The 26,538-nt window shown below is 38.2% G+C and overlaps 1 protein-coding gene across 2 annotated transcripts; it reads right to left on the reverse strand.

The window, feature by feature from the left end:
* On the reverse strand, window positions 1-26,080 carry lpin1a (lipin 1a; the record flags this gene model as incomplete). 2 transcript variants are annotated; one of them, XM_079248180.1, is made up of 23 exons in its annotated part: window positions 1-2,486; window positions 2,607-2,710; window positions 2,958-3,072; window positions 3,260-3,412; window positions 3,613-3,699; window positions 3,892-4,040; window positions 4,387-4,522; window positions 4,610-4,668; window positions 4,845-4,937; window positions 6,373-6,442; window positions 6,571-6,664; window positions 6,938-7,137; window positions 7,541-7,634; window positions 7,750-7,896; window positions 8,433-8,661; window positions 9,209-9,314; window positions 9,525-9,617; window positions 9,779-9,853; window positions 11,359-11,581; window positions 11,663-11,759; window positions 15,587-15,682; window positions 15,839-16,039; window positions 26,018-26,080. In XM_079248180.1, the coding sequence occupies 23 exons, from the start codon at window positions 26,078-26,080 to the stop codon at window positions 2,315-2,317; spliced, it is 2,856 nt and encodes a 951-aa protein (XP_079104306.1). In that variant the 3' UTR covers window positions 1-2,314. The 2 variants fall into 2 exon arrangements, with proteins under 2 accessions (XP_079104306.1, XP_079104307.1); XM_079248181.1 differs by lacking the exon at window positions 26,018-26,080 and adding an exon at window positions 20,303-20,440.
* Window positions 26,081-26,538: the final 458 nt, after the last annotated feature.

Raw genomic sequence — 26,538 nt, forward strand, 5'->3', positions numbered from 1 at the left:
ACCTGCACTGGTCATGAGTTTTAATTTCTCTTTCACAGAAAGAATGAAATGATATTCATCAAAAGATAACAGACTGAAACCTTTGACACGTTAACTACTCATCTGTTTTCTTTTTTTCTTTTAAAGGCGCTTTGCTCTTAAAGACCACCCAGATAAATATACATTATTACAACAGCATGCTTCCTTTCAATTCCCTAAAGGCGTGAATGTCAACAGAAAGTTCATTTCTGATTAATTTTGTTCTGGGCAAAAACAATCACAGTACAGAACCACAGACACAGTAGCCCGTACAAACACCTTATAACACTGTAACAGAGACAGTCACCATTAATCGGTGACTTATCAACAGTATCCTAACTTTTTCTTTTTTTTTTTGTAAAAGGACACACTGATATCAAATATATGAGTTAAAGCAATGAATTATTTTGACTACTTTTTATTTGTTCTACACAAGAACAAATAAAAAGGTAAATTATGACTTGACAGCAGACATGAAATGAGGAAAAAATGTTATTAATCCATTTCCTACAATACTGCATATGGATATTTTGCCTTTTAGTGGTAACATTGTGAAAATATCACATCTTAGTGGAACAAATCGCAAGTGTGTGTGTGTGTGTGTGTGTGTGTGTGTGTGTTTTTGTTTGTTTTTAAGAAAACTATACAGTAATGCATTTAAATGGCTGGACGTGCATTTGGATAAGCACCTGTAAGAAAGTATTTTAGACACCAGATCAAAAGAGCTTTTACAAAAAATAAATGTCACTTCATATGAATACTATTGTTAACTAATATTATTTACAGTGGTCTCCCCATATTAAATTATACAAATACAAACAGGCTTCCATCTTGCATAAACATAGTACAGTAGCTATGGTTCGACCGGCTGGTAAAAGGAATAAAACACATGGAAACAAAACCAAAAAACAAAAAAAAAAGCTGATAAGAACTACCCACAGCATTTATTAGCAGTGTCTTCAGAGAGTGGGTAAGTGCAGTACATAGGTGTACTAATAAGTGCAGTAGCAACACTACAAAACTGAAATAAATCACTCCAGTCCTACCTAAGCTTATTATTTAGTTGCATTGATGACCATTAGTTTTTAGAACGATGGGTGATTTCCACATTACATTCTCACACGTCACAAGAGTTCCTTTGTGTGCACATTTAAGATAACAAAGAAATAATAACACAAAATACTAAATTAGTTTGCATTGTTGTGCATTTATCTTGAACACAATAATTTAACATTATAAAATCAGTCGAGGAAGTCATGGCCACATGTTTCACAGTGGCATGGTCAAAAGCCCCCACACACACACACGCGCATGCTCACAAACACACACACACATACACACACACACACACACACACACACACACACACAAACTCCCACAATGACACAGAATCACTTAGCTGAACCTGCAGAAGAGTTTGGCTCAGAGGGTGTCTGGATGCACAGTCTGTGCTTTTGTTTCTATTTGTATTACCTGGATTATTCACTGTTCTGAAGAATTAGGGCTCGACTGCAAAGTGCCCATTGTACCCGGTACAACTTAAATTTAGATTCTGAGTCAATGCTTACTATTAGTTAGATATATTTCAGATGATGAGTAAAGAAAGTTTATATACTTTATTATAAAACATTTAAAAATCTATATTGCACCAACATTTTCACTGATTTATCATGGATTACATGGGAAATTAATTCTAAGTGATAAGTCTGGGATTGTGGTGAGAAATGACAAGTAAGCACCTCTTACAGAGGTAAAGGAACACTACAGTGCATTTTCTCTACAATGTCTTTATAAGGGTATTTGTTTGCCACTGAGTGTAATTAATGTGTGATAAATGGCGAGCTGTGACCATTCACTCCAAATCATCAGGATGATTAATTATCTTCCTTTTAATTATCTTTTTTTTTTTTTTTTTTTTTTTTTTTACAGTAAATTGATTTTATTCCCATTAATAATCTTATCTCAGCTTCTGGGACTGCTTTGTGTCCCATAACTGAATAAGCAATGAGTGATTTGTTAATGAAGGGACTCGGAGAGACATTCGTTGACAAAGAATCAGTAGTTGCCGTAACTTTGTTAAAGTGTCATTTTTGTGCTTAAAGGCTACCTTCACATGCCTTGTCAGGAAAAGCTTACTGGTTGTCTCTAACATAACTCCTGGCTCTAAATCAGTCACTCCTAAGCCAGGCTGCCTGTTTCCAGAAGACGTAGAAAACCACTGGCCTCAGTCTCCTGCTAGAAGTGCAGACAAAAGCTGGAGTGTAGTAGCCTCTGGAATCGATCTAATGTGGTTTCTTCAGTTTGTCTCAAGAGGTTGCTCATCTTCTTCTTCCTGACTGGTACCATCAGGAAGCTCTTTTCTCCAGTAGCTGCCCTGATCAAAAGTATCAGATCGGGGGAAGTGAGCTTCCTCATCTTGAACCAGGACAGGGAAGACATGGTCAACCATCTCGCACAAGCGTCCAAAGCTTAGAAAGAGAAACACACAGACAGACTTTTGCAGCTTACCAAGCAAAGATGAAACTCAAGTTGTGTAAACGTCTGTGTGCACATGTGTTTTCACTCAGGTTATACTGAAGGTTGCTTACGAGGAGATGTTGGTTTTGGCATGCTCCTGTATCAGTTCCCCCTTGGGATTTACAGTGAAAATCCTGTTCAGAGGAATGCCCACCTCCTTATAGGAATACACATCCTGAAATCACACACACACACACACACACACACACACACACACACACACACATCCACAAAAACAATCAAATAAAAAAGAAATGCCCTGCTGTACAATTACACACACACAAAAAAAACAATCTCCCTGTAATTATTCAACGAATGACTACTTGGAACAAATTATACTAAAAGGCAAAATGGCTGCTTGATGTAGTTTTTAAGGAGTGTGAGTGTGTGAGCAAGTGTGTGTTAGTGTCCAGTAATCTCACCGTAGCTCTGTTGCCAAAGGCAGCGTAAAAGGGTTCAGTGTTTGGGTAGAAAAGATGTTTTATGTCTGAGAGACACTCAATCTTAAATTTCTCTGGTTTCTTCTCAATCACCTCCCTACACAACACAGAATGTAACACACATTTAAACTCTGTCATTGACTTTTTTCTCTATTCATCCACATTGTTTATATTTACAAATTCAAAAACATCTTAAAGCAACGTAGCTAAAAAATGTTAATCCTGCAATGTTGTATGTTTGATTACTTCAGTCTTCCAGGTTTTACACATTGCCTGTGCCTAACCTGTGAAAGGCAGAGAAAAGACTGCTTGGGCTGAGCAGCACTGGTCCCATTGGCAGCATGGTTCCCCTCTCGTTGACCCAGTGCAGGTACCCACGGGTCATATCAGCCATGCCGATGGCCCTCGCTGAGCAGTACATGAATTTATATCCATTTCTGTGGGAGAGAGAGGAATTTGCTATTGCAGATTTAAGCTGTAGGGACCCAAAAAACAAACATCCTTGCCAAGATTTAGTCATGTGTAAAGAACTATCACCAATAAAAAAAAAAAGCAGCCACTTCAGAGTATTTACACCTTAGAAATTCTGCATATCAAATGAAAATAAGCAGTAAATGAGAGCAAAGACTGCACTCACAGGCTGACTCTGTGGTAGAGCCGTGCGATACCCTGGTGGGTCCAATCTTTACCCAGTGTGGGGAGGATATGACCCAGGGTGTCAGACCTAAAGTGTAACACAAGGCAAATAACATTCCACAATTATTGCAAATGTTCCTGAGAGCTACTTTTGCACAACTGCATAGCCTTTAACATACGTTGAATATATGTGTTGAAGAAAAACCAAACCAAATCTGTGGAGAGCCTGACATCTGTTGGTGATAAGCTGGAAATGACGTGGCCATGTGCAGTTTCTTACCTGGTTATGGTTCCATCTATATCCGAGACGACTATCTTGTCATCCCAGCTCCAAAGATAGATTGTACCATGGCAGCGACAGGTGCCTTGATACTGGGTGGTTACACTGAACACCACATCATTAGGGCCTTCTTTCAGCTGCAGGCTAGCCTGTAAACACACCCCCACACACAGAATATGTAAAAGACTAGCACAAATAGAATAAAACATTTATATGATTTCTTAAAGCTGTTTATTCATGTTACTGACTCCACAAGAGGAAAACATTCTGTAACACATTTCACTAACACAGTGTCTGCGGTATACTACTCAGTTTAATGTTGCTTAATGCCATTCACAATTTCAGTGAGGAATACAAATACATTGTCCTGGTTTGTTTCAGATTTTAATTTAATCTGAAACAAAAACATGTTTCTATTTCTGAATACTTTATAAAACTATAGCTCTATAATGCACCACTGAGTTACCCAAACTAATCTGAATAAAACCACCGTACCAGCTGGTCAGAAGAGAGGCGAAGAGTCTTCTTATAACAGACGCCGCAGGGACTCAAGAGGGACTCTGAGGGACATGGTTCTGTCACTTGATAGGATGACCTGTGCTCCTCGTCACTTGATGATTCGTCCTTCATCCTGTAACCAAGGCAACAAGTTAAAGAAATGTAACGATGATGATAGAGATGATGGAAGCAAGCAGCACATTTGTGTGTCTGAGGTCACCTGTTAACAGAGGTCAGGCTGAGTGAGCTTTCTTCCCCTCCTGTCTCTGTCACTGCTTCCTGAAATGTGCAAAGAACACAACTGGTTCAGTCGACAAAAACGTTTAGAATGTGATATTAAGCTTGTCTTCTTCCTCTACTGCCAGTCTTTCTCTTTTTAGATTCTCCAAATGCTTCAGCATACACAAGGAAAAGGACAACTTAAGTTTTCAAACTCAATGTGTCTGTAAACTGACCGACTTGGAGTCACTGTTCCTGCCTCTCCATGAGAACCACCAGCGCCCTCCTTTCTTTGGCATTTTCTCCTTCATGATGTTCTCCACTGATGCCTGAAGATAATGATGCACATTCAACTGAAAACTGATCGGAAACTTAACTCAAAACTGACAAGCGCAAGAAAGATAAACCCAAAAAGAAAAGACAAAAAAATACAAACACCAAATTTCACGGTATTCCAACAAACCCACCATAAAAAAAAATAAATAAATAAATAACTGGAAGTGAAAAGACATTGACATGCATGCAAAAAGCAAAAGGTGCAAAGAAAAGCTCAAAAAGTGGAAACATCTGGAGATTATGGTTACACACTTGTGGGGAAAAGAAAAAAAAACTCCAGTGGGACACACTACAAAGAGAATGAGAAAAGCATATCGTACAAGATGGAGGCAGACCGCCAAACAAAGCAACAAGGATTACAAAGAAGCAAACGCACACGCAAAAAAGCATGCTGTGACGAACATTCAAGCGAAGCCAGAAAACAACATACAGGCTGGGAAGTGCTGGAGCCAAACAGACCAGGAAGGCAGTAAGAGAAGAAGCCAAAAGCAGAAAAGACGTAACTCAAACACCAACACTTGATGAACAGAAATGTCAGACAGATGGTGAGTGAAGGAACGTAGGTAAATAAAAGAGGAAAACAAAAAGGGAGTAAAGACATGGCGTTATTTAAGTGCACAACATCGATTAAATGCATTATTTCACTGTGTTTTAAAATAGGAAACTCTGATATGAATTAACAGTGCTGTCAGCCTTTTTCATTTGGGATAAATGTTGAAATATTCAGTCATATGAATCCCTTTAGCATTTGTTTTTTTAGAGACTGAAAATTGAATTTTGTTAAATATTTGTGGAAATAAACCTGCCTGGGTTATCTCTACTGCCTGATTTGGGAAATTAAAGCCAAATTTTAAGTGTTTGTCATCACATCTTATCATTTTTACCACATTTTCACTGTTATCTCAAGCATTTGATAAGAAAAAAAAACATTGACTGAAAAAAAAAATGCAAAGAATAATCATTCTTTCTTTTTACTGCAAACTTTAAAGGGTTGTGACCTGTATGTAATTGTCATAATTGTTGGGTTGAATTTCCATGAAACAGTGAGGAAATAATGAAGAAATGTTTCCAAATGATTAAGGCTGAACCAAAGAAAAACATCAGATTCAGAAGTGCTCTTTCTAAAATGCTGGGAGTGCACAGGAGAAAGGTGATACAGGAAAGTGTGAAAAGTGAAACAAATCAAACACCATCTAACAAAGAATATCAACTGTAGGTGCAAATAAGGCAATTGTAGATTTTTCTGTGGCACCTGCTTAATGGCTCCATGTGATACCTCTGACAAAGATGGAGAAAATCGGAGAACGGGAAGCACTTTGCTCTTTTACAAATATACACTTTTACTTATTATAGCAGATTATACAGTATACTTTGATACATACAAGAAAAGTGGGACTTTTTTATTGATATGCAATGGTGTGGTCTTACCTGTGGCAGGGGCTTCTTGTAGACCTGCATGGCCAACATGACGGGAGCTGCTGTGTTCCAGTTGTAGTACCTGCAACAGATTACATCTTTGGATGTCTTCTGCAACAGCAACTCACATGTTTGACTGTAAAAGTGGAATTATGAAGTTTGTGCTGCAGATAATTAAGAGCTGTGGGAAATATCAGAAATAAAACGTACTTGTTTCCTATTTTGACCACCAGATTGGGGTCATCAATGATTGAGGGGTTTTCAGAGAACTGCTGATAAGAAACTGCTCGCTCCAAAAATTGTTCTGTGGCATCAAACACACATGGTACAGGAACAACACATACAGATCAATGTAATTTAAAGACATTCAATTTTTAAATACAGATTTTAAACATAAAACTGGTCCCATCACTCTTTACAGAAATAAAAAGAAGCATGACCTATGAGTTTATGATGCCAGCATCATAAAGTAGCCAAGAGGGCTCCAGACAGCTCACAACCCTGCATTGTAATAAGTGGGGTAGAAAGTAGAGGGACAAAAGGATCATGAAGTATTGCTTCTCAGTCCATATCCTACCTCTTGTGATCTCCTTGTTATCAGTGAGTCCTCCACACAAAGAGATAGCCACATGAGGCAGATCGCTCATTTGGTCCAACAGACTGTCCACACCACTGTCCATTCCACTGCTGCCTACGGACTGTGGGGATTGGTTAGCACTCCTCACACCCACCATCATCATCTCTGAGTCCCCTCTCACTGAGCTGCAGCCTGTCTCACTGAAAACAGACACACACACACAATCTCACAGATTACTCTATAAAATACAATCAGGAAGCTTGTAGTCATTCCAAAAATACAAGTGAATGAGTGAATAAGTTTGTGGGACCAAAAGAATCCTAATCCAGTTTAGCAATCACAAAGAAGTGATTAATTGCTCTGCATTTATATAAAACAAGTTAGTGATGAGTAGGTACAGAAATACAACTCAGTCAGAAATTATACAAATTTAAAAAAAAGATGATACAGCAGTCTATTATCCGTTTATGACCTGTTATCTATTTATATTAAATACTTCTTAGAAGACCCATAATGGTCACTAGTGTGTAAGAATTAACCTCTGTACACTAGGTGTATGTATGATGGATGGATTGGTAGGGCAGGTCAAATTTGTTATTGTACCTTTTAGGGAAGTAGAGAGCAGCAACTTCAGGCTCCAGCTCTGTAATGTCATCCAGATATACACCATCAGTACCAAGGTGCTGGCTTCTTTTTTCTGCAGGATACAGCATCAAACTTCATCAGTAGCAGAAATGAAATGCTGAGAAACAAGGTGAGAGCTGAGTTCAAGAGTTCCTTTGAACAGTTTACAGACAAAGGACATACAGTACCTTTCTTCTTAGTCGGCGAATCGGTCCTTCTGATTGGACTTCCTCTGTTCCTGCTTTCATCCAGATGATCAGGGAGGATCCTTGGTGATACTGAACAAGCTATTAAACCCTCTGCACACAATGGCCCAACACTCTCCACTTCTTTTCCTGCCAAAAAACACTCATGGTTCATCAAGGATGTAGTGATAAATTAGTTTATAGGATATGTCAGTTCTACAGTTAAACATAAACAAACATATTTACAAGTTGAATCTGCCAACTTCTGATTGAACTACAGTAAAGCTGACATGGTATAATTCAGACTGAAAGAGAAAAATGTTCCATGTGGGATTCAGGATGTGATATGCACCTAACTACCACTGGAGGTCAGTAAAGTTTCACACTGATTGGTAAAAAAATATATATATATGGAATGCCCACAACTTAAAAACCATTTCAGCAGTGGCTCAGGGGCATTAGCCTTAAATTACCGCAATAATCGCTTATCTTCAGTCCAAACAAATGGCTGTCACTGTGTTCTTGAAGTATCGTAATTTTTTTCTTTTTTTAAGATTGTCAGAAAGTCACAACAGTATGTTAAATGCAAACCTCTTCCATTCATTAATTACAGTGTGGAAATGTGATTTTTTTTTTTTTTTTGCAATGAATTTTTTTTTCACTGTGGATGTTAACTATACACTTACCATGCTCTTCATCAGGTGTGTCCCCAGTCAATCCCACCCTGGCCCCACTTCTGCTTTCCTCAATGTCTTCGTCCCTTTCAAGAGCAATGGTCTCCCCTTGTTGGGGGGTACAGACAGTAACGGAGGGGGGGCTGGTGTCACTGATGGCTCTGAAGTGAGTGTTAGTAGTCACTGGGATGGAGAGAGCTGCAGCAGAGTCCTGCTTCTGGTGGGAAGCCAGGAAGGCAGGCTGCAGGAGACAAACAAAACTTAAAAGTTTTGTTATGGTTTGTTTGAGCACCCTGTAAGTGTTATTCTTTCAACAAGTCCATCTTTCATGTCTCTATGTAACCCTATATGTTATATATTTATTCATTTATATTTGCCTTTTCAATCTGTACAAAAATGTGAATTCAACATGACCCTGATGAGGCACTATAACATCCCGAAGATACTGCTGGTTCCCTGGCAAATGATAATACCATTAGATATTTTAAACAGTGAGCTACAGAGGAGATAGTGAAGCTTAAATCTGAATAAAATATGCAAATGAGCACTCTTTGTGTTATTTCATGGAAGCTGTATGTATAATCTTGCTTCATGGTCTGTGGCAATCATGCTACAGACCATGCTGTACTGAATTATGACCTGATCCATAACACTTAATATGAATGCTTAAATAACCTCTAAAACCATCACCTTGTTGTGTATGAATCTGCTGATGTCATAAGAGTGACCAAACATAAAGATATAAAATACATTCCCATGTGATGGTGTGTGTTCTTGTGAACAGATACCTGGGCGGCCTGTGGCAGTTCCCCCCAGGTCCACAGCATCTCAGGGTTAGTCCCATTGGTCAACTCTGAGTCACTCTTTGGTGTTGATGACCGCGAATCATCTAGACTGCAGGCAGAATGATGATCAGACACTTAATTAGTATAGCTGTTCAAATAGAAAGCTTCAGACACAAAGCACAACAAAAGAGGGCGATCATCTTAATTTCAGTAGCTGCACATGTGCTTCGGTTTTACTCTGCCTCAGAAAAAAATGTTTTCTTTTGGTAACTTAGTGCATTATATCAGCATTCAATGAGTTTGGAAATTAAAATTATACCTGACATGCGAAGAGAACTGGGAAGACCTCTGAGGACAAGAGATGGACAGACCGCGTGGTGGAGGGATGGAGAGAGTCTCTTTAAGGATATTACTGCCGCCATACAAAAGACAAACAGACAAAACCAGAAAAAAAGGGACAAAAAGAAGGAAGGAGAAAGTGAATTCTAGCTTGTTTTCAACTCAGTGTGAAGACAGGCATAGCATAAACAATGAGTTATGTGAAACAGCTCGACATTTGTGTCCAAATTATACCTCTGTGAATGAGTCCAGTCGCTGATGGGGTGTGTGTTGATGTTGGCTTTAGGCTCGTGGTGGCTGTATACTGGTCTGATCACAAACACAAATGCAGAAAACATCCTCATTTCCCATTTCACAACTGTTTCATAGCGATCACCAAGTCCACGAAAAGCTTTTGTCATCTTCAGTTTGAAAGATAAACCAGTTTATTTTACCTGCAACTACAAATCTGAAGTCAACTTTGAAAAACACATTCACAAAGGACAGTATGAAACCTGACATGAAGCAGATACGCATTCTTTAATGTCCTTAAGGGATTTAGGAATTTTCCCAGCCCACCGTGTGGTGAGCTTCCCAATAAAGACTCTGAAACCCTGCAGTAAGGGTGGCTCTTTGAGCCTTTATTTCAAACAGACAGCGAGCAGTGTGGGAACAGGACAAATCTCTGGAGCAAGTCCAACAAGCAGAGATGCTTTTCAAATGGTTTAAGATGTAAACACTAACATGCCCAAACTTGCAGTCTACCACATAAATCCTTTAATAGTCCACAAGTGTTTGTTCCCCTGAAATCATAAATCATCCTAGGTCCTATGTGATGAGTGGCTTTTGGCTAAATGCAATCTTACATGCTGTTAAGATACCGAAATCAGCTGAAAAAGAAACATTTTGCACAAGAAAACAGCTATTACACCTCACACCACCTATCAGGCACAGTAGAGGAGGAGTGATGGACATTTTGCACTGTCCTGTAAGTCGACCATAAACTCCACTGTGTACAAGTCATTTTAGAATAAAATGTCAGGCCGTCTCACTAACAGCGAAAGCTTGCCCAAAATTAGCTCACGAAACATGATTATTCACTGCAATAAATTCTAGGCCTTAATTTGACAGAAATGCAGTGGTCGGACCTTAAGACAGCTGTACATTAATGAACACCAGCAGACGTAGTAAAGACGAGTGGGTCAATATTCCTCTTCAACAATGTGATACATGGATAACTTCATTAAAGAAAATATTTACTGCTGGTTTATAGTGTTGAATCTGCTTCTGCAAGCTGTTAAATCATGTGTGCTTGACACAGACTTAACACAAACTGTGCATGTGTTTGTCTATCTGAAGTTGCATTCACCTAATTTTAAGACTTGGTGAGAACTCCATTTCGCTATTTGTTATGGTCTGATATATAAAACCATAAACTATATAATCTCAGCCTGAACAGAGTGCCGTTGTAGCTGCTGTCATATCACAGCCACTGTCTAGCTGGTCAGAAGAAATTATTACTAAATAAGAGGAAATATGAAATTCTGTGTGAAGCTTCTAGCATTTGTAAGTCTATGACACACAGTTATAAATTCAATGTTGTGCAAATATACGTCATTCTCTCAGGCATTCAGAGCAACACACATCATGCATGAAAAACACACAGTTTGCCCACTTAACACAATTAGAGAGCTTATCGTCAGCAGCTCTACCACTTTTCAAAACAACATTGTGACTGCTGACGAAAGTTGTTTTCCTCAGAGACAGAAAAGGCTGACAGGCATTTAACCTCAAAACACACACAATCGCACACATTTTCTCGTGAACACACACACCTGCTGCTGTCCCCTTCCCTCTCCTCATCTGAGCTTAAGTCAATAGTGAACATGTCTTCATCCTCTGAGAACTCATCTGCGCTCTCCTCTCGCCTCCCTCCTGCTCCTCCACCTCCTTCCGGCCTTGCCTTCCTCCTCCTCTTTCTCCTCTTTTTGCTTGTCCCTCCATCACCATGCTGTGTACCCAGGCTTTGGACAGGAAGTGAATTGGAAGGGATGGTGTCTATGTCACAAGGTAGTGCAGCATTAATAAAGTTTCAGTAGAGCTAATTCCATTATTTACTTTTCTATCAGCTGATCTTACCATGGTGATGAGAACTGCCCCTTCCCAGCTGCGACTGCATCAACTCCTCTCCCGTCGACATGATTGGTGATGTGGCCAGATAGGATGGAATCACTTCCTGTTGACAGGGGACATGCCATGATTGCAGTAACATGTGAGGCTACTAATATTACAGAAAAAAGAAAAAAAGATTAACTTCTTTATCAGTTGGCGTTGTACTTAGTTTCTGTTTTATACATTTACACTTAATGCCATGCTTGTTCAGATAGCTAATCCAGTATGTTTTCCAGAAATATACTGGTTGTGAAGTAATAATTCATATTCAGGTGACAAGCAGGGAATAAAATATTTTTTAGGTAAAATGGTCATATTTGAAAAATGCCTCAAATGTCAGCAGCTCTAAAAGATATCACCTATGTGTGTGTCGCTGCTAATGAATACACAATCTAATAAAGTGAGTCAAAGAAGAGGAGGTAAATGAAATTAAGGCAGGTGTTACAGAAGTAAACCTTGTGGATTTTCATTTCTAACTATCTAAACGTTTTTACTAATCGGCTGAATAATCAGAGTAGGCTGGGTTTTTTTTTTTAAAGCTGGACCTTTAAAAGGATGGAAGCTAGAACCAGATGTTATAAAATCAAAATGCAGAGCAGGATTGCACAATATGAGAAAATGTTGGGTTTTTTTTTTTTTTTTTTAAATGAATATAGATCCAAAAAAATAAATTAATCCTGTGTGATGGACTGCCGACCTGTCCAGGGTTTACCCTGCCCCTCACATGCTAATTGGGATAGGCTCCAGCTTCAGTGCAACCCTGAACTGGACAAAGCAGTAAAATTGTGGATGAGATCCAGCTGCTCTTTGACTTTTTATTGGAACAAGTGGGTGATCAGCTATAGATAATAGATGGATGGATAGATCTAAAATCAAGTTTAAAGAAGTTCAAAACAAGTGTTGCAGGCAGATTTCAAATGAACACAGTGAAACAGAAAGTGCAGTCATTTTGGACATTGAGAGAAAGGTTTAAATGGTTCATCAGCAAGACCCTACAGACATAAATCCTAGTGCTAACATGGCAGCCTATGTTTCGGATGAGCACCTTAGTTTAGTCCCTTCACATTGTAAAAACCGTGTAACAATGCCAAACAGAAAGAAGATCTGAACTCTCATGCAGCTGGGGGTGATGCTTTCCATTTAGAATAATCCTCTGATGATTATGGTATCTGTATGAAATGTCAGGTATGCAAAGCAAAGTTGTTGACATTTTGCAAAATGAGACGAAATGGTCGCCCGAAAGATCAGCGGAAACCCTCAGAATGTTTTGGGCTTTTTCTCTACATATGCTTTCCATAATCTTGAGAGAATTTGGGTTTAAACCCAGATTAGTTAAATCACACAGATTTGCTGAAAAGAGTTGCACTGCTGTGATGATGGCTGAGCAATACAGAGAGACAGAGAAGGGGAGACAGAAAAGAGATAAAGAGATGATCCGAGCAGCACAGGCCGGCACATGCTTAACAGTGCACGTGTCGTAAGGCCGTCCAATTCATTCAGATAAGAGAGGAAAAGGGACAGTGGTCGAATTTTTGATCATGCAAGGTCAGTGCATATCTCCTCTGAGCCTTTCCCATCATGAGAATATCCATAAAAACACTTTGGGAAAGTCCTTTCCCATTTTTAAACTTTGTGTAAAAGAAATGTGTCATATGTGCAAACCATTTGTTTTTTAATCCAAGCAGAAGACGAGCGTCACATACTCTTATTTAAATCTTCATTCACAATGTGGTGAATGTTGGGCTTTAAAATGTTTTGCAAGCAGTTCTCCTTCATATTTAACACAATGTAATGAAGGTCGGTTAAACGGTAAAGTGATAGAAAACATGTAAGATAATTACACATTTGATGGCTTTCATCTAGAAGATGCAGAAACCACAAACAATCTGTTTTTTTTTTTTTATTATTATTTTAATTACAGGTTTGTGAAGACTCTTAAAGTTGCAGATGTTAACATCCGACTGTTTCACGTGCAGCAGGATCTAAAGTATTTACTCATGCACAAGTTCCAACAAATCCTCTGGTTTAACTTTCTGCCCTGAGGTGGAGACAGAGAATGAGTACAGAGGGTTGGGTAAGAGTGCACACAGCACTGGGCTTAATGCCAAATAGTTCTTTAAAATTGTTGAGCTCTTCACAATCAGATCAGTGAGATGATAACTAGTACCATTACTTTGGGGTGGAACAAAGCAACTGATGAAAAGATAAATGCCGCAGATGTCACCTCATACCTGTTCCTGTTTATATGAATGGAAAGCAGCCTGTGCTTTGGTGACGTACAACTACTGGCTGTCAGTTTTATGCCTGTGTCCTGATCCTTGTTTAGAATATGTTCTGTATGTCAGTCTGACCTTCTGTCTTCCAGTCTGTCTGGACTGTGCACACACGAGTGACCACTAAATTGCTGAGTGCAGTCTGTACCCAATACACATGGCAGAGGGTGAAATGGGCAGAGCTATAAATAGGCCTCTGGTGGTTTTCCACTCTGTGGACTTAAGGAGAGGATTTGACACTAGATCCAAACACTATAACAGACGTGCAAATTTGATTTGCAAATATATTTGACTACCCAGGACTTAAAATGTAAAACATGCTCATTTTAGCACTTCTTGACTGACTTTTGGAAAACTGCCTCCTCTCTGAGAAGCAGGAAGTAAGAATTAGGACAATTTATTCCACCAGATAAGGAATTACAGCAAATCTTCTCAGATTAAGAAATATTCTTCTTAATTCCTCATTAGGGCACACAGCCAGTTCTTCTCATCACTCCTTGCTTTGCAAATTATTTCTTTACCAGTGCAACATAAAGACTTCTCATTGTTCTCACCAGTGGATTTATGCCTCCTCCCCATTTCTATGATAAATAAAACCCTTAGCCCTCCATCCACTCCCACGAGTCCCTACCTGTCACTTCACAATCAAAACAAACAGAAATTTTCCCAGTTTAATCTGTTTCCTGTTATGTTTGCATTTGGCGGCAAATATGTCAGCAATGTGATACTGTACAAGCCTGGATTTTCCTATTGTGTTACTCAGATTCCACATAAATCAAGTTGGATGGACACCCTCTGCTTCAGGCGACTGAGGCTAAACAGTAGCCAGAAAGAAAAGATATGGAACTGGAAAATTTCCAACAACTGTCCCTCTAATCTGATCTGTGACTCCACAACCAGCCCTCTGCTCACATTTTCAGTGTTTTCAGCTGCAACATTATCACAGGACTACAAAACCAAGCCCTTTCCACTTTGCATCTCTGCTTCCATACTTCCATATTTTCATGGTCCATGTATTCCTTTAGTCATCTATTTGTAAATTGGTACAAACAAAGAAGGATGTTATAGCCGTTGTCTGAATCATCAGATGAGGTATCTATCAGGAATTCTTTCACCTACTAAACCAGTTTTATCAGTATTTATATATTCACTTACCAAAGCATAAACACAGACATTATTAGAACACAATTTAACAGGAAAAAAAAGCAAGAGATAGCTGATCTTACAGCATTAAAAAAAAACTCTGAAAGTCTTTTGTCTTGCTTGATTGTGCCTGGTAAAACTTGGTCCAGTGTGTTGAATCTCAGACTACAAATGAGTGGAGATGAATTTCCCCCCCTGGCCTTAACTGGGCAGGATGCCTACGATTTAGTGCAGACCATTAAAACAACAATAATATGTAGCTGCAGATCAATTAGTTAATAATAAAACCAGCTGTTGTTAATAAAGTACATAGAACAATAATTATTCACACTTCCTGCAAACACATCTAATCAAACATTGTGGTGATTACAGCTCAAGTTTCATCAACAGCATATCTACAATTTACTGCCTGTTCTGTTCTATATTTAAGGTTGTTTATTGACTTGGCTTTTGTCACAGTTAAATTATTACATACCAGTTTGTTCTCTGTCTCTTTGACAAAGAAAGCCTCTCCGTTCTCTCCCAGCTTCATGTGCAAACTTACTGGCTCTCCATTTATCTCTATATCAACCTGAAAGACCAAATAGGGACTCCTTAAGCATTTACTGAACCTTGTCAGCATCTTCTAAAGAAGCTCTTTCAAGTTTTTGAAGTCCATGCAAAGTACATGCAAAAAATAGGTAAAAGTAGGTAAAAGTGTTGGGGAGAAACAATGGGATGATCTCACCACTTTCTCACGAGACCGCAGCACACCCATCTTTCCGAACCGTACGTGGAAGGGGGAGCATTGCAGGGAGCCATCAGGTTGCCGGACCACGATGACATCTATACATCCAGACAGTGTTGCAGGGTTGAGTCCTCTGTACAGCTCCTTGACCTGCACAAACACCTGACCCGCCAGCTGACCCACATAGTTCATGGTCTGTAACTGGTGACAAGAAAAAGAAAAAAATTTTTTTTTCCATTAAATGAGATTTTATTCCAAATTTCATATATTTATTAATGTAAAAGGAGGCACAACGATCATCCCACCACATTAAAAGACATTACTAATCTTTGTGTTCGTTTGCCCACACATGACAGGAAGCTCAGTGGTGTCACATGCTGAAACTACCCCTGCATCATCACCATCTTTTCTCCACTCTTGTTGTGTTGTTTGTGTGGTCTGTGTTTGTGAGTATTATTGATGTTAGTGTACAGAAACAATCTGCTAAAAAATAACAATAAAAGCTTTCAGGTTTTTATTTTCCCTCTTAAAAATAAAACCATGAAGAAAATCTCAAAGAGTGGCTTTTTATTTCTGTAGTGCAAACACAGTCCATCAACAAGGAGATTAACCTTGTAGGGCTCAGCAAGTCTTTATGGTTCACAACTTCTAGAGTTTTATGTCTACCGTGCCAAAACATTCCCCCCCAGAGAGATGCAGGCAGAGAGATGCATTTGCTGGGCTGAGATGGGTTGTGTTTGTATCAGAGGGGGAAGGAGAGAAAGACAGACATAAAACAGAACATATAACATCCAAAAAAAACTCAACTTTGTTGGTTGATATAATAATGTTATATTCAGTCATTTACATGTGTAAGGAAACTGCACATTTACTGAAGTTCTGTTTCTTTTGTTTCTGTCCTTTGAGCTTCACTGTCTATTAGGGAAATAAACCAGTTAATGGCCCTACAGCCATGATAACTTATTCATAGGAACAACTGTGGGTATGACATCACTGGGAGTGCATGGTAAACAGATATTTTTAGGTTGGCCTATACCTATCACAAATATAGCATAACTGTCTATTTGCAGTTATTGGATCTGATTATAATTTTGTCTACAAGTCTCCAAAAACCTGCATAATACTGAACAAAACTCATAATTCAAATGTCCTACTTTATCAGCTCATCTCAGTTTTACACATTTGTTTATCAATCAGCTGTTTTCCTTGGCGCATTAAATTCACAGGCAAAAAGCTTGTTGAACATTATTGCATGAAAGGAAGGTATTACGGACATTGTATCCTGTGCGGATCACAGACATTACAGCACACAGAAGGACTGAAAGTAAGCTGCCATCTGCCCTGCATGCGATCAGTCGTGTCTTTTTGTCCATGACTTGTTGTCAGTTTCTGATACTCCATGTGAGAATGGTGTGTGAGTGTATTTCTGTCTAGAAAAGGTGGACTGTTGCCACTCTTGCAACTCCAAAGCACAGCACCCTCGCTGAAACTTAGCATGCACACCCAGGCATTGAGCTTCCATCAGTGTCAACTGGAACCAGAGCCGATAATTAATCCTAAAGATGTCAGAGTAGTTTAAAATGGAACTTAATGAAAATCAGACACCATTCCACTGCAGTCCCAAGCCAGACGTTAATGAGTGTTAGTGGATTTTTCAACCAAAGGGGCTTTAATTAAATGATGTGTCTTTGCTGCTTAAAGAGGAGGATTACTAGTCTGAGAAAATATCCGAGTAAAAGAAGCAAGCAAAAAGCAAAACTACAGAAATAGATCATGTTAAGTGATGAAGAGGAAATTGGAAAGAGATGATGTGAAAAAGAAAGAAGGCAAGGATGATTTCGTGAAAAGAATGAGAGAGTTGCATTAGAGGGAGGAAGAAACTTACATTAAAATGAAAATTTTACAAAACCATGCAGAGACAAGATGTGTGTGATATCAGATGATGTCATCATGTGAAATTTATTTGTATTGCAAAGTGACCTTAAAAATATTCACCTGCCACCTGCTTGTGCTGACTCAGACTGCAGAATCCTCTCACACACACCAACACACACACACACACACACACACACATTATACCATGCATGGGGACAGATGGTCTCATATTTGGTCAAATTGTAAAAGTATTGCAGTTACATCTTCTTCAGTGGTAACAGCTTGGCTCTGTCATGCTGTCATGCTGTCATGCTATCATGCGGCCTTTCAGTACACCGCAGTTGAAAAGCCAATTTCATGAAACATATGTTTTTAAATAGAGATAATTGGGATTTTTGTGGGGCTGATGAGATACAAAAATAACGATGACGTTACAAACCTACTTGTATGGCTTGACACTAGAGAAAACAATAACAGTTTTCTGTCATCTCAGTGATCACTGTTAATGTCTCGCATATGACTTTCTCAGGAAATGAGAGAGGGATTGTTTGACATTAATTACATAATTATTTGACCCGTTATGCCTGACTTCCTTTTACATTCATTTTCTTTGTAACAGCGACAACAACATCAGCATGCGCTCATTCATGCACATACCAATGCTCTGAGTTCACTGTCAACAATGGCCATGTGCGAACAGATGCCTCCATTTATACATCCATCTTGACCTTAACCTAGCTTGAAATCAGCTCTACCTCAGACCAGAAGCATAAAGGTAAGCTTTACGGTCAGTTATTGGTTAAAGACTACTGGGTGATGTAAGGATGGTATTCAGTGTAGGGAGAGAATGTGTTGAGAAGATGCATTTAACTTCAACCAGTGAGGAAACATTTAAATGTGCAGGGTAATGGCTGTTAGGGACTGGATTTTGACAACATAAGTGAGACATAGCAAAGCCACTCATTCTGCACGTTCAGTAAGACTCTGTTATTCTTCACTCGCAGCTCTAAATGGTAGCTATGCTGAATCAGTAACATTGTACCACTGATTCTGTCATTTGAGGGAAAATGAAGCATTAGTTTAGTTCAGTACAGAAGAGAGGTGGCTGTTTCCTTTGGCCCATCGCAGCAGTGCCATCAGGTCTGGTTCCATTTCTAAAGCCAACAAAATCTGCTCTTCTACAATAAACTGTGCCGATTTGAGCGGCTGTGGATGTGTTTTTAGTGAGTTTATTCGATGTGAAGCTACCTGATCAGTAAATCAGCCAGCAAGCTTAAAACATTGGTCTGCTAGTTCTGCTAAGACTAACAGTGAATTAAAGTGTGTGAGGAGAAAAAGCACAATGTTTTGCTGTAAATTAATAATGTCTTATTCAGAAGAAATTTCTGTAATATACATGATCCATAGTCTGTAAATATAGATTTATAATTTTTACAGAGACTAATGCATTGTTTAGTACAACAATTGTGAGGATTTAATGTAAGCTGCTGTTTACAGTTACATTATACTTTCGCTGTGAAGTCTGTCTGCATGATGAATCAGAATATGCTTTTTTTTTTTAAAATACATGTCACGCTTGATAACTTAAAAATGACCCTTTAAAAAGTGCAAGCAGACTCATAAGAAACCACTGAAGTAACGTTTCAGTTAGCAATTTGCAGCCTTATATTTGGGAAAATGTAAAAAAAAAAAAATTAATAAAAATAAAAAAAACAAAACAAAACAAAAAAAACTCAACAGCCTCTTGTCTTCCTTTAAATTTACACACGCACGTGCACGTATACAGAAAGAGAGAAAGCCTTGCCCACTCTTCCAGAGAATAGCAGTTTAACAGTCAGTCACACTGCTTCCCTGTTATGTAATAGCCAATCACGAGACAACTACTAGGGTCACTGTGTGTATTTCAATGACATCCTGTAAAAGGAAGAACCACATTTTACAGTAAACAGTTATAAGTACCCCCAGTTATCTTTAGGACATGCGGAGCGTGGAACTTGGCCTGCTTTCTATTGTGAATGAAAAGTGGATTAAAAGAAAACATAACTTTCATCATTACTACAAACAAGGAGGTGGCAGGGAGGTCAGAGGAGCTAAGAGATTTACAGATGATGAAGTGAAGAATTAGCCTATTATTAAATCTGGTTAAAGTGGCTGGAGCAGCAGTCTGAGGATTACTGTTTGTTACATTGTTAAATGAAAACAAGCGCAGATATGAATGAAAATCATGCAAGCATGACATCATTGTCATTGAATTACATTATTTATTACCTTTTAATTTTGGCAAAATAGCTGGACAATACAACGAGACTACATTGATTTGCTTGGCATGTGGCATTACGCTAAACGCTAAGAAAAAAAACAAAACAATAGATGATAAAACGCGATGCATGAATCGGGGGTACATATATGTGGCCTGTATAGCGACATGTAAACATCTGCACGCAGGGTGAGGCTCTGCAGTCCTTCCCGGTATAAACACAAGCAGAGACGACTCAGCACCTGAGGTTACGGTGCACTGGGTAAACTAGATTTAATCATGTGTATGTGTCACGATTTGGATATAAGACAGCATAGTATGTCATTTCTTACATTATTTATAGACGTCGCTCTTCGCTCCGGGATATTTCCGCCAATTTTTTCCACAGTATCCGCAACTGTTTTTAATGCACGCCAGTCCCCAAATCAAGCGTCGTCGGTTACATTTAACATCTTTCAGTTTCAGTGACGTCTGATCTTGAATCCTCTACTGAAGGCTGCTTCTTAAATCCCACTTGTAATATTCCTCCCTCCACCACACACGCTGACGAGCAGGGGCGGATCTGATTGGCTACAGTGCAACTGACGTCACACACTGTTTACGGAAATTTCTTAAATTACACAAAAATTAGTGAGTAATTTTTGGATTATATTTTTGTTTGTTTTGCTTCTTTTTTTTTTTTTTGTCTGATTATACTTTTTTGTCAACTATATATGTCTATTATGACATAATCATTTTCTTTATATATTTTTATATACATCTTTACTTTGCCTTTTCATTTTATTTTTTTTTATTCCTTTTATTGTTGTTTAGTTCCCTAGTCTCCCTAGTTGAACAACTCTTATTTTGTTTTTAATTGTAATTATAAATCAAAATAACTTGAACATTTACAGCCGCATATTTACAGAGGCTTAGACAGTTTAGTGATAAGAAAATTTAATATTCATATGATATTAATGCCATAAATGAGCTTTCTGATAATCAGCAAACAAATTTGTTTAACCCATAAAGACCCAACTCATGAAATTTATCCATTGTTTCAATATTAGGTTTTCATTTCTCCCTTTAACAAAATGTAAAATAAAAGAGTACCAACATTTCTTAGCGACATTTACCATTCATTAACCCTTGTGATATGTCAATATTTTTATGGTGGAATCTTATGCTTTCTGGTGTCCATTAAAGGGGAAAAGACAAAAATAAAAATTGTGTTCCACAAGATTTTGAGCAAAGTTTGTACTATAAAGTGCTGCCAAATGTCTCAGAAACTTTATGTATCATATATTGGGACACTGGCTGAATGACAATAAAGTTCTATTCATTCAATTGTCATGATGGGTTTTTATGTGTTAAGACAAACATGCAAACAACCAGCACTATTTGCTTATATTTAGAAAGAATATATAGCTGCCATCAAATATCAATACTGCAGAATTACATGTATCATGTCATTTGTAACTTGATGAATAAAAGTATAAAACACATTAAAAAGTAGATTAAGAAGTAAACTTTTTATAAATGTGCACAGAAGAGAGTTAAAGTTCCTCATGATATATTTTTTTCCAGGAAATGAGGGTTTTTATTTACTTGTTATTCAAGCATGACATTCATGGATAACTACCTAAAGCAGGCAATGAAAGTCTTCCTAACAACATTGTAGGAAGTCTCATATTTCACCGTGCTGGCTAAATTTTCAAACTGCATATGCTGTACATGGTGTACATTCATACTTACTATATCTGAGAGAGGAACAACAGGATCATGTTTCTATTCTGAAGTAATGCAAGTCTAGTATGTTTGGCTGAAGAGGCAAAAATAACTGTGAAACAGACGCAACTACATCTAATTGATTCTTTGGTTAAAGACAAATTAAAGGCAGACCTAAGCAATGTTTATGTGTAAGGGTTCTTATCATTATTTAATAATTTAATGGTAAATTAACAACTTAAGTGAAACTGTAAATAAAGATACATTTTGGCAAAAAAATTGAGTAAAGGACAGTTCACAAGTCTGCTGCTTTACTCACTGTGACTTCAAGGAAATGAGTGTGGTTAAATGCATTTTTGCTTATATTTTGCAAAATGCATTTATTTATTCTCAATGAGAAAAGGACAGAAGTTACTCTAATGTGTGTTTTGCATATATAAAACCAGAGCAAGCATGATATCATAGCAGCTTTGTTTTGCATAAATGGAATGCATAGATCCATATAGGAGGAAACTTTGGCATGTCCCAGAACATTTAGCTCTCAGTAATTCAAACAGAACAATTAAAATCCTATTGAAAAAAAAAGAATTTCATGTTGGATTGTATGCTTGTGTGTTGTCAGTTTACTGTAAAAAGCCATTATTCAAGCTACAAAACTAAGCTATGCAGCTTTGTCCAATATAGGGTCACAGGGCCAACATAAAGAAACAAACAACCAATCACACTCCGCTTCTTGGGAGAATTTAAAGTGGCGAATGCAGCAAACATCCATGTCATTGAACTGTGAGAATATACATAGGGAGAACATGCAAACTCCACACCACCCAATATAAGTCTATTATCTTCTTTAAAGCATTGCATCGTATCTAATTAGTTTAATAGAAAGTACTTGCTGCTCCTCCACAAACAAACCAGCAGAAACAACCTCAGTCTTTTGCAGATGCTGCTCTTTGCTCCTGACTTTTAAAATCAGATGAGTTTATTTAAGGTGTTATTTACTAGCCAAGTCAAATCTGAACGCAGCGTTCCCATTTCACAGAAACAAACACAAAGGTTTCTCCCCCTAAGAGTTTCACTTGGCTGAGCGTCCTGGCATTTTGTGTTGCTCAATGTTTCTAAGAACCAGCTCACCCGGGTTAGACTCACATCAGACTCTTCGAACTTCTATTTGTCATTCTGGGCCTCCTTAAAGAGCGACAGAAGATTTCATGTGCATGTGTGTAAGTGAAACTTTAGTAGCAGCATGTGATATGGTTAATGACTCCATGGATCAAACTCTGCTGACATTACACACATATGCTGTGCATAACTGTGGACCACGTGACTATTCACTTTGGCTGGACACACACACACACACACACACACACACACACCGCCTATCAACAGCAAGCAGGGGGAACACAAAAACATGTGCTGGGTTTTCTAAGAACTGATTCATTCAACAGGGAGCGACAACTAGCCAAATGGAGAAGGAGAGGGAGGGAAGACAGGGAGGCTGAGAGGACATGGAGTCAGAGGAGGGGGCTACACGGAGAATTCCCTGAATGTTAATGTTTGTGGATGTGAATGTGTGATAGAGAGTGACAGATGTGAACAGAAGTATTCATAGCACTGTGGGGAGGTTTTGGGCAAGATTCTTAGAAAGGCTTAAGATAAAGTACACATAACTTGCAAAAGTAAATTAAGTAATAAATATTAAGTGAAAAGTCTGTCATACGTAACTACATATTTCTTTCATAAAATAACCATTTCTTTATCCTTTGTTTACCATTTGCTTCAACAGAGGAATGAGGTAAAGACCTGATTTACAATTAAGCTGACTAAAATAATTTAACAGGTACTGGCGCATTATTATTACTTATTTAGTAAAGTAATCAACATCTAAATTAAACTGACTTATTACAGGCGATTTATACATCAAGAAAAGAAAGCACATACAGCACTGTGAGTGCAAAAAAACAGTGAGTCTCAAAACCTAAATAATTTGAAACAGTACTTTAATGTGATTGGGTAATTACAGTCAGGGTTTTCCAGTCAATGAGATGAATATAAGGTGTGAATATACATCCAGTAATAATTCAAGGACTGGGGTTTAACAAAGCTTGATCTTCAAAACATGCCTGTGTAAGTGCATCATCTCACAAGAAAATAATATTTCAGAATTTCTAAAAGTCATCTGTGTGGAAAATATGGCAATACCACCTCTAAAGAGTTTAGACTACCAGTGTGCAGCCAGGCAGACTGTGTACAATCAGAGGAAATTAAAGACTATTTTACTTTCTTCAAGTGTGGTGGCCTATAAAATGTCATTACATGAGTAAAATTGTCTGAGGTCTCAAAGAAGCCTAGAAAAACTGCACTACTGTACTGTACATGGATAGGATAGGATAGGATAGGATAAGTTTAATCAGATAGTAGTAATTATTTGTAATATAAATACAACGATAATGCCACATGCTTCACTGACTGAACAGGCTGAGGTAGAAGCTAAATGCTTGTATATACCTCTCCTACATGAAAAATAAAAACAACATACACAACTGAAACTGAAAAAAAAAAATCAAAATAAAAGGAAGAAAGGAAAAATCATCCCTCATATTTCTCAAAATTAAAGTTGCAAACCACGTAGCATATTGACTGCATTGCATGTGCTGGTGTAAGCATGTACACTGGAACTGCAGCTTTCTGTATATTTACCAGCTATTTATGTATGTTTGTTTGCAAGCTGATATGTTTCCAACTAGATCACTCTGCAAAGGGATCTAGTGCCAGACATGTGAGAGAGCAGGTGGTTTGCAGAGAGAGGGGTTGCCTGATCTCACACAGGCACTCCCTCTAAGATCAACAATGCATTCATTTCATCACCACAGAGATGGTGGGTGTCTGGGGGATGGGTTGCGTCAGCCAATCACAAAACTGCTTGAGCCACTCACCATGGGTGAGCTCCTGAGTTCTTCTAGACACAGAACAAGGTTTCAGAGAAATCAGATTATGCTACTTTTAGAAAAAAGAAAAGAAAAGAAAAACATCCAACATCAATGCAGTCATGAAGGATGTAAATAGTCTACTTTTATAAAGCAACTACAGTTTCCTGTCCAGTCTAGATAAAATGTATTAATGAACCTCAGGCTAAACACTATAAAAACAATGTTTGAGATTTAGAAATGTACTTTATGTTACTATTAAATATCTTTCTAAATGGACTTGCACACGTGTGTGTGCCTCATTACTTTGCCAAAATTAACTCTAAAACCAAGAAACAATTTATGATAGACTGTGTGCTTATGTGCGTGTCTGTATGTGTTTTACAATGAGATTAAACATGGATTTGTAAACTGAATCTCAAGCTGGAAAGATGGAGCATCATGAAATGATGTAATGGCAGTAATGCAGCCTCTCAAATTGGAGCTTGAAAAACTGACTTGCTTGATTGTTAACAAAAATATCAATTTGAATAATTTTTATTGTCTTTTTTTTTTGGTAAGCTCTGTATGATTTATTTGCTGGATTTCACAAAATCTCTGCATATGTTTGATTAAACTTGGTGACTCAGAAAAAGTAGTTTCAGGCCCTCTGTCTGTTTGATTTTATTGTTTACATATGTTACAGCACTCAGGTCAAATAAACAGCTAACATTAAATATTAACTTCAGGGCTATATGATTTTATAAAAGGTAGAAAAATTCAGAGGTTTAGACTGAGTCTACAAAGCCACTGGCATGTTAGCAGAGTTGTGTTGTTATGTAACACCTTCTCTGGCTGTGGTGTAATATTAAGTACATGTGTGGGCTTGAGGTCATGCGTGGAGATATGAACCAGAGATATCAGGCACATGTGTCTGCTGCAAGAACAAAAGTTCACTAACTCCACCTGCACTAGCAGAACACACTGTGAAGTGTGTGTGACCCCCTATAATTGTACCAGTGAAAGACACCTGTCAGACTTGCAAATGGGAACACACAAACACATAATCAGTCTATCCAGTAGTTTCTTTGAAAGGTCACTAAAACTCTTCAAACCATTCAAGAGAGCCAATCCACGACCATCTCATATCACTTCTACCCTCACAAATGTCAAAATGTTATGACTAGAAAGCATCCCTAGAGCCTCTTTTCCCTTAGAGATCATCCCACTCATCTACACAGCAGCTATGTAGCTATAAGTTAGCAGGTTTCCAAACTTTCTCACACTGGCAGTCTTGGCTTGGCGTTGTAGATTTGTTATTTAAAACTGATTGAAGTATAAATTTACAGCAGCTGATTTGCCTCAGTACAGCGACGTCACATGACTGCTCTCTTCATGTGCAACTGTACTCTATATATATAATTTTAGTTTTGTTACCCAGGACCAGCTGTCGGGTGGGCTGTCATCCTCACTGTCGCTGCTGAAGTCTTGCTCCTCCATGTGAGTCAGGGCTCCGTTTTGCATCGTTTACAATCTCAAAACTCTTACAGCTCAGTGAACTGTGGCTATAGTATCTTGGTGCATGGGAAAATCTGAAGGAATCCTTGGGAATATGAAGAAAAAAATGCCAGAAAAGGAAACAGTTTAGTTATTAAAGGTGTTTGATGTTTTAGAAAATATTTTGATTGCTTTCTGGTCAGCTTCCTCAAAAAGATGAGCTGTCTCTTTCATGAGATCTTATCAAGATGGTGCAGAAGCTCTTCTAGAAGATGCATGAAAAGTTGCCACTCTGAAATCTGCAGGATCTGTTTTGAGTGAACAGCTAGTGGGACATGAGTGTTATAGACTAAATTTATCAACAAGCTTCTTCTGGGAAAGGTTTTCTTGGGAGGAAATCTGAGATGGTCCGGAGTTACTGAATGCTCCTGCTTCAGGTGCTGCACCGGTGCAACATGCTA

Source organism: Telmatherina bonti (genome assembly GCF_933228915.1).
Source record: "Telmatherina bonti genome assembly, chromosome: 1".
Classification (NCBI taxonomy): Eukaryota; Metazoa; Chordata; class Actinopteri; order Atheriniformes; family Telmatherinidae; genus Telmatherina; species Telmatherina bonti.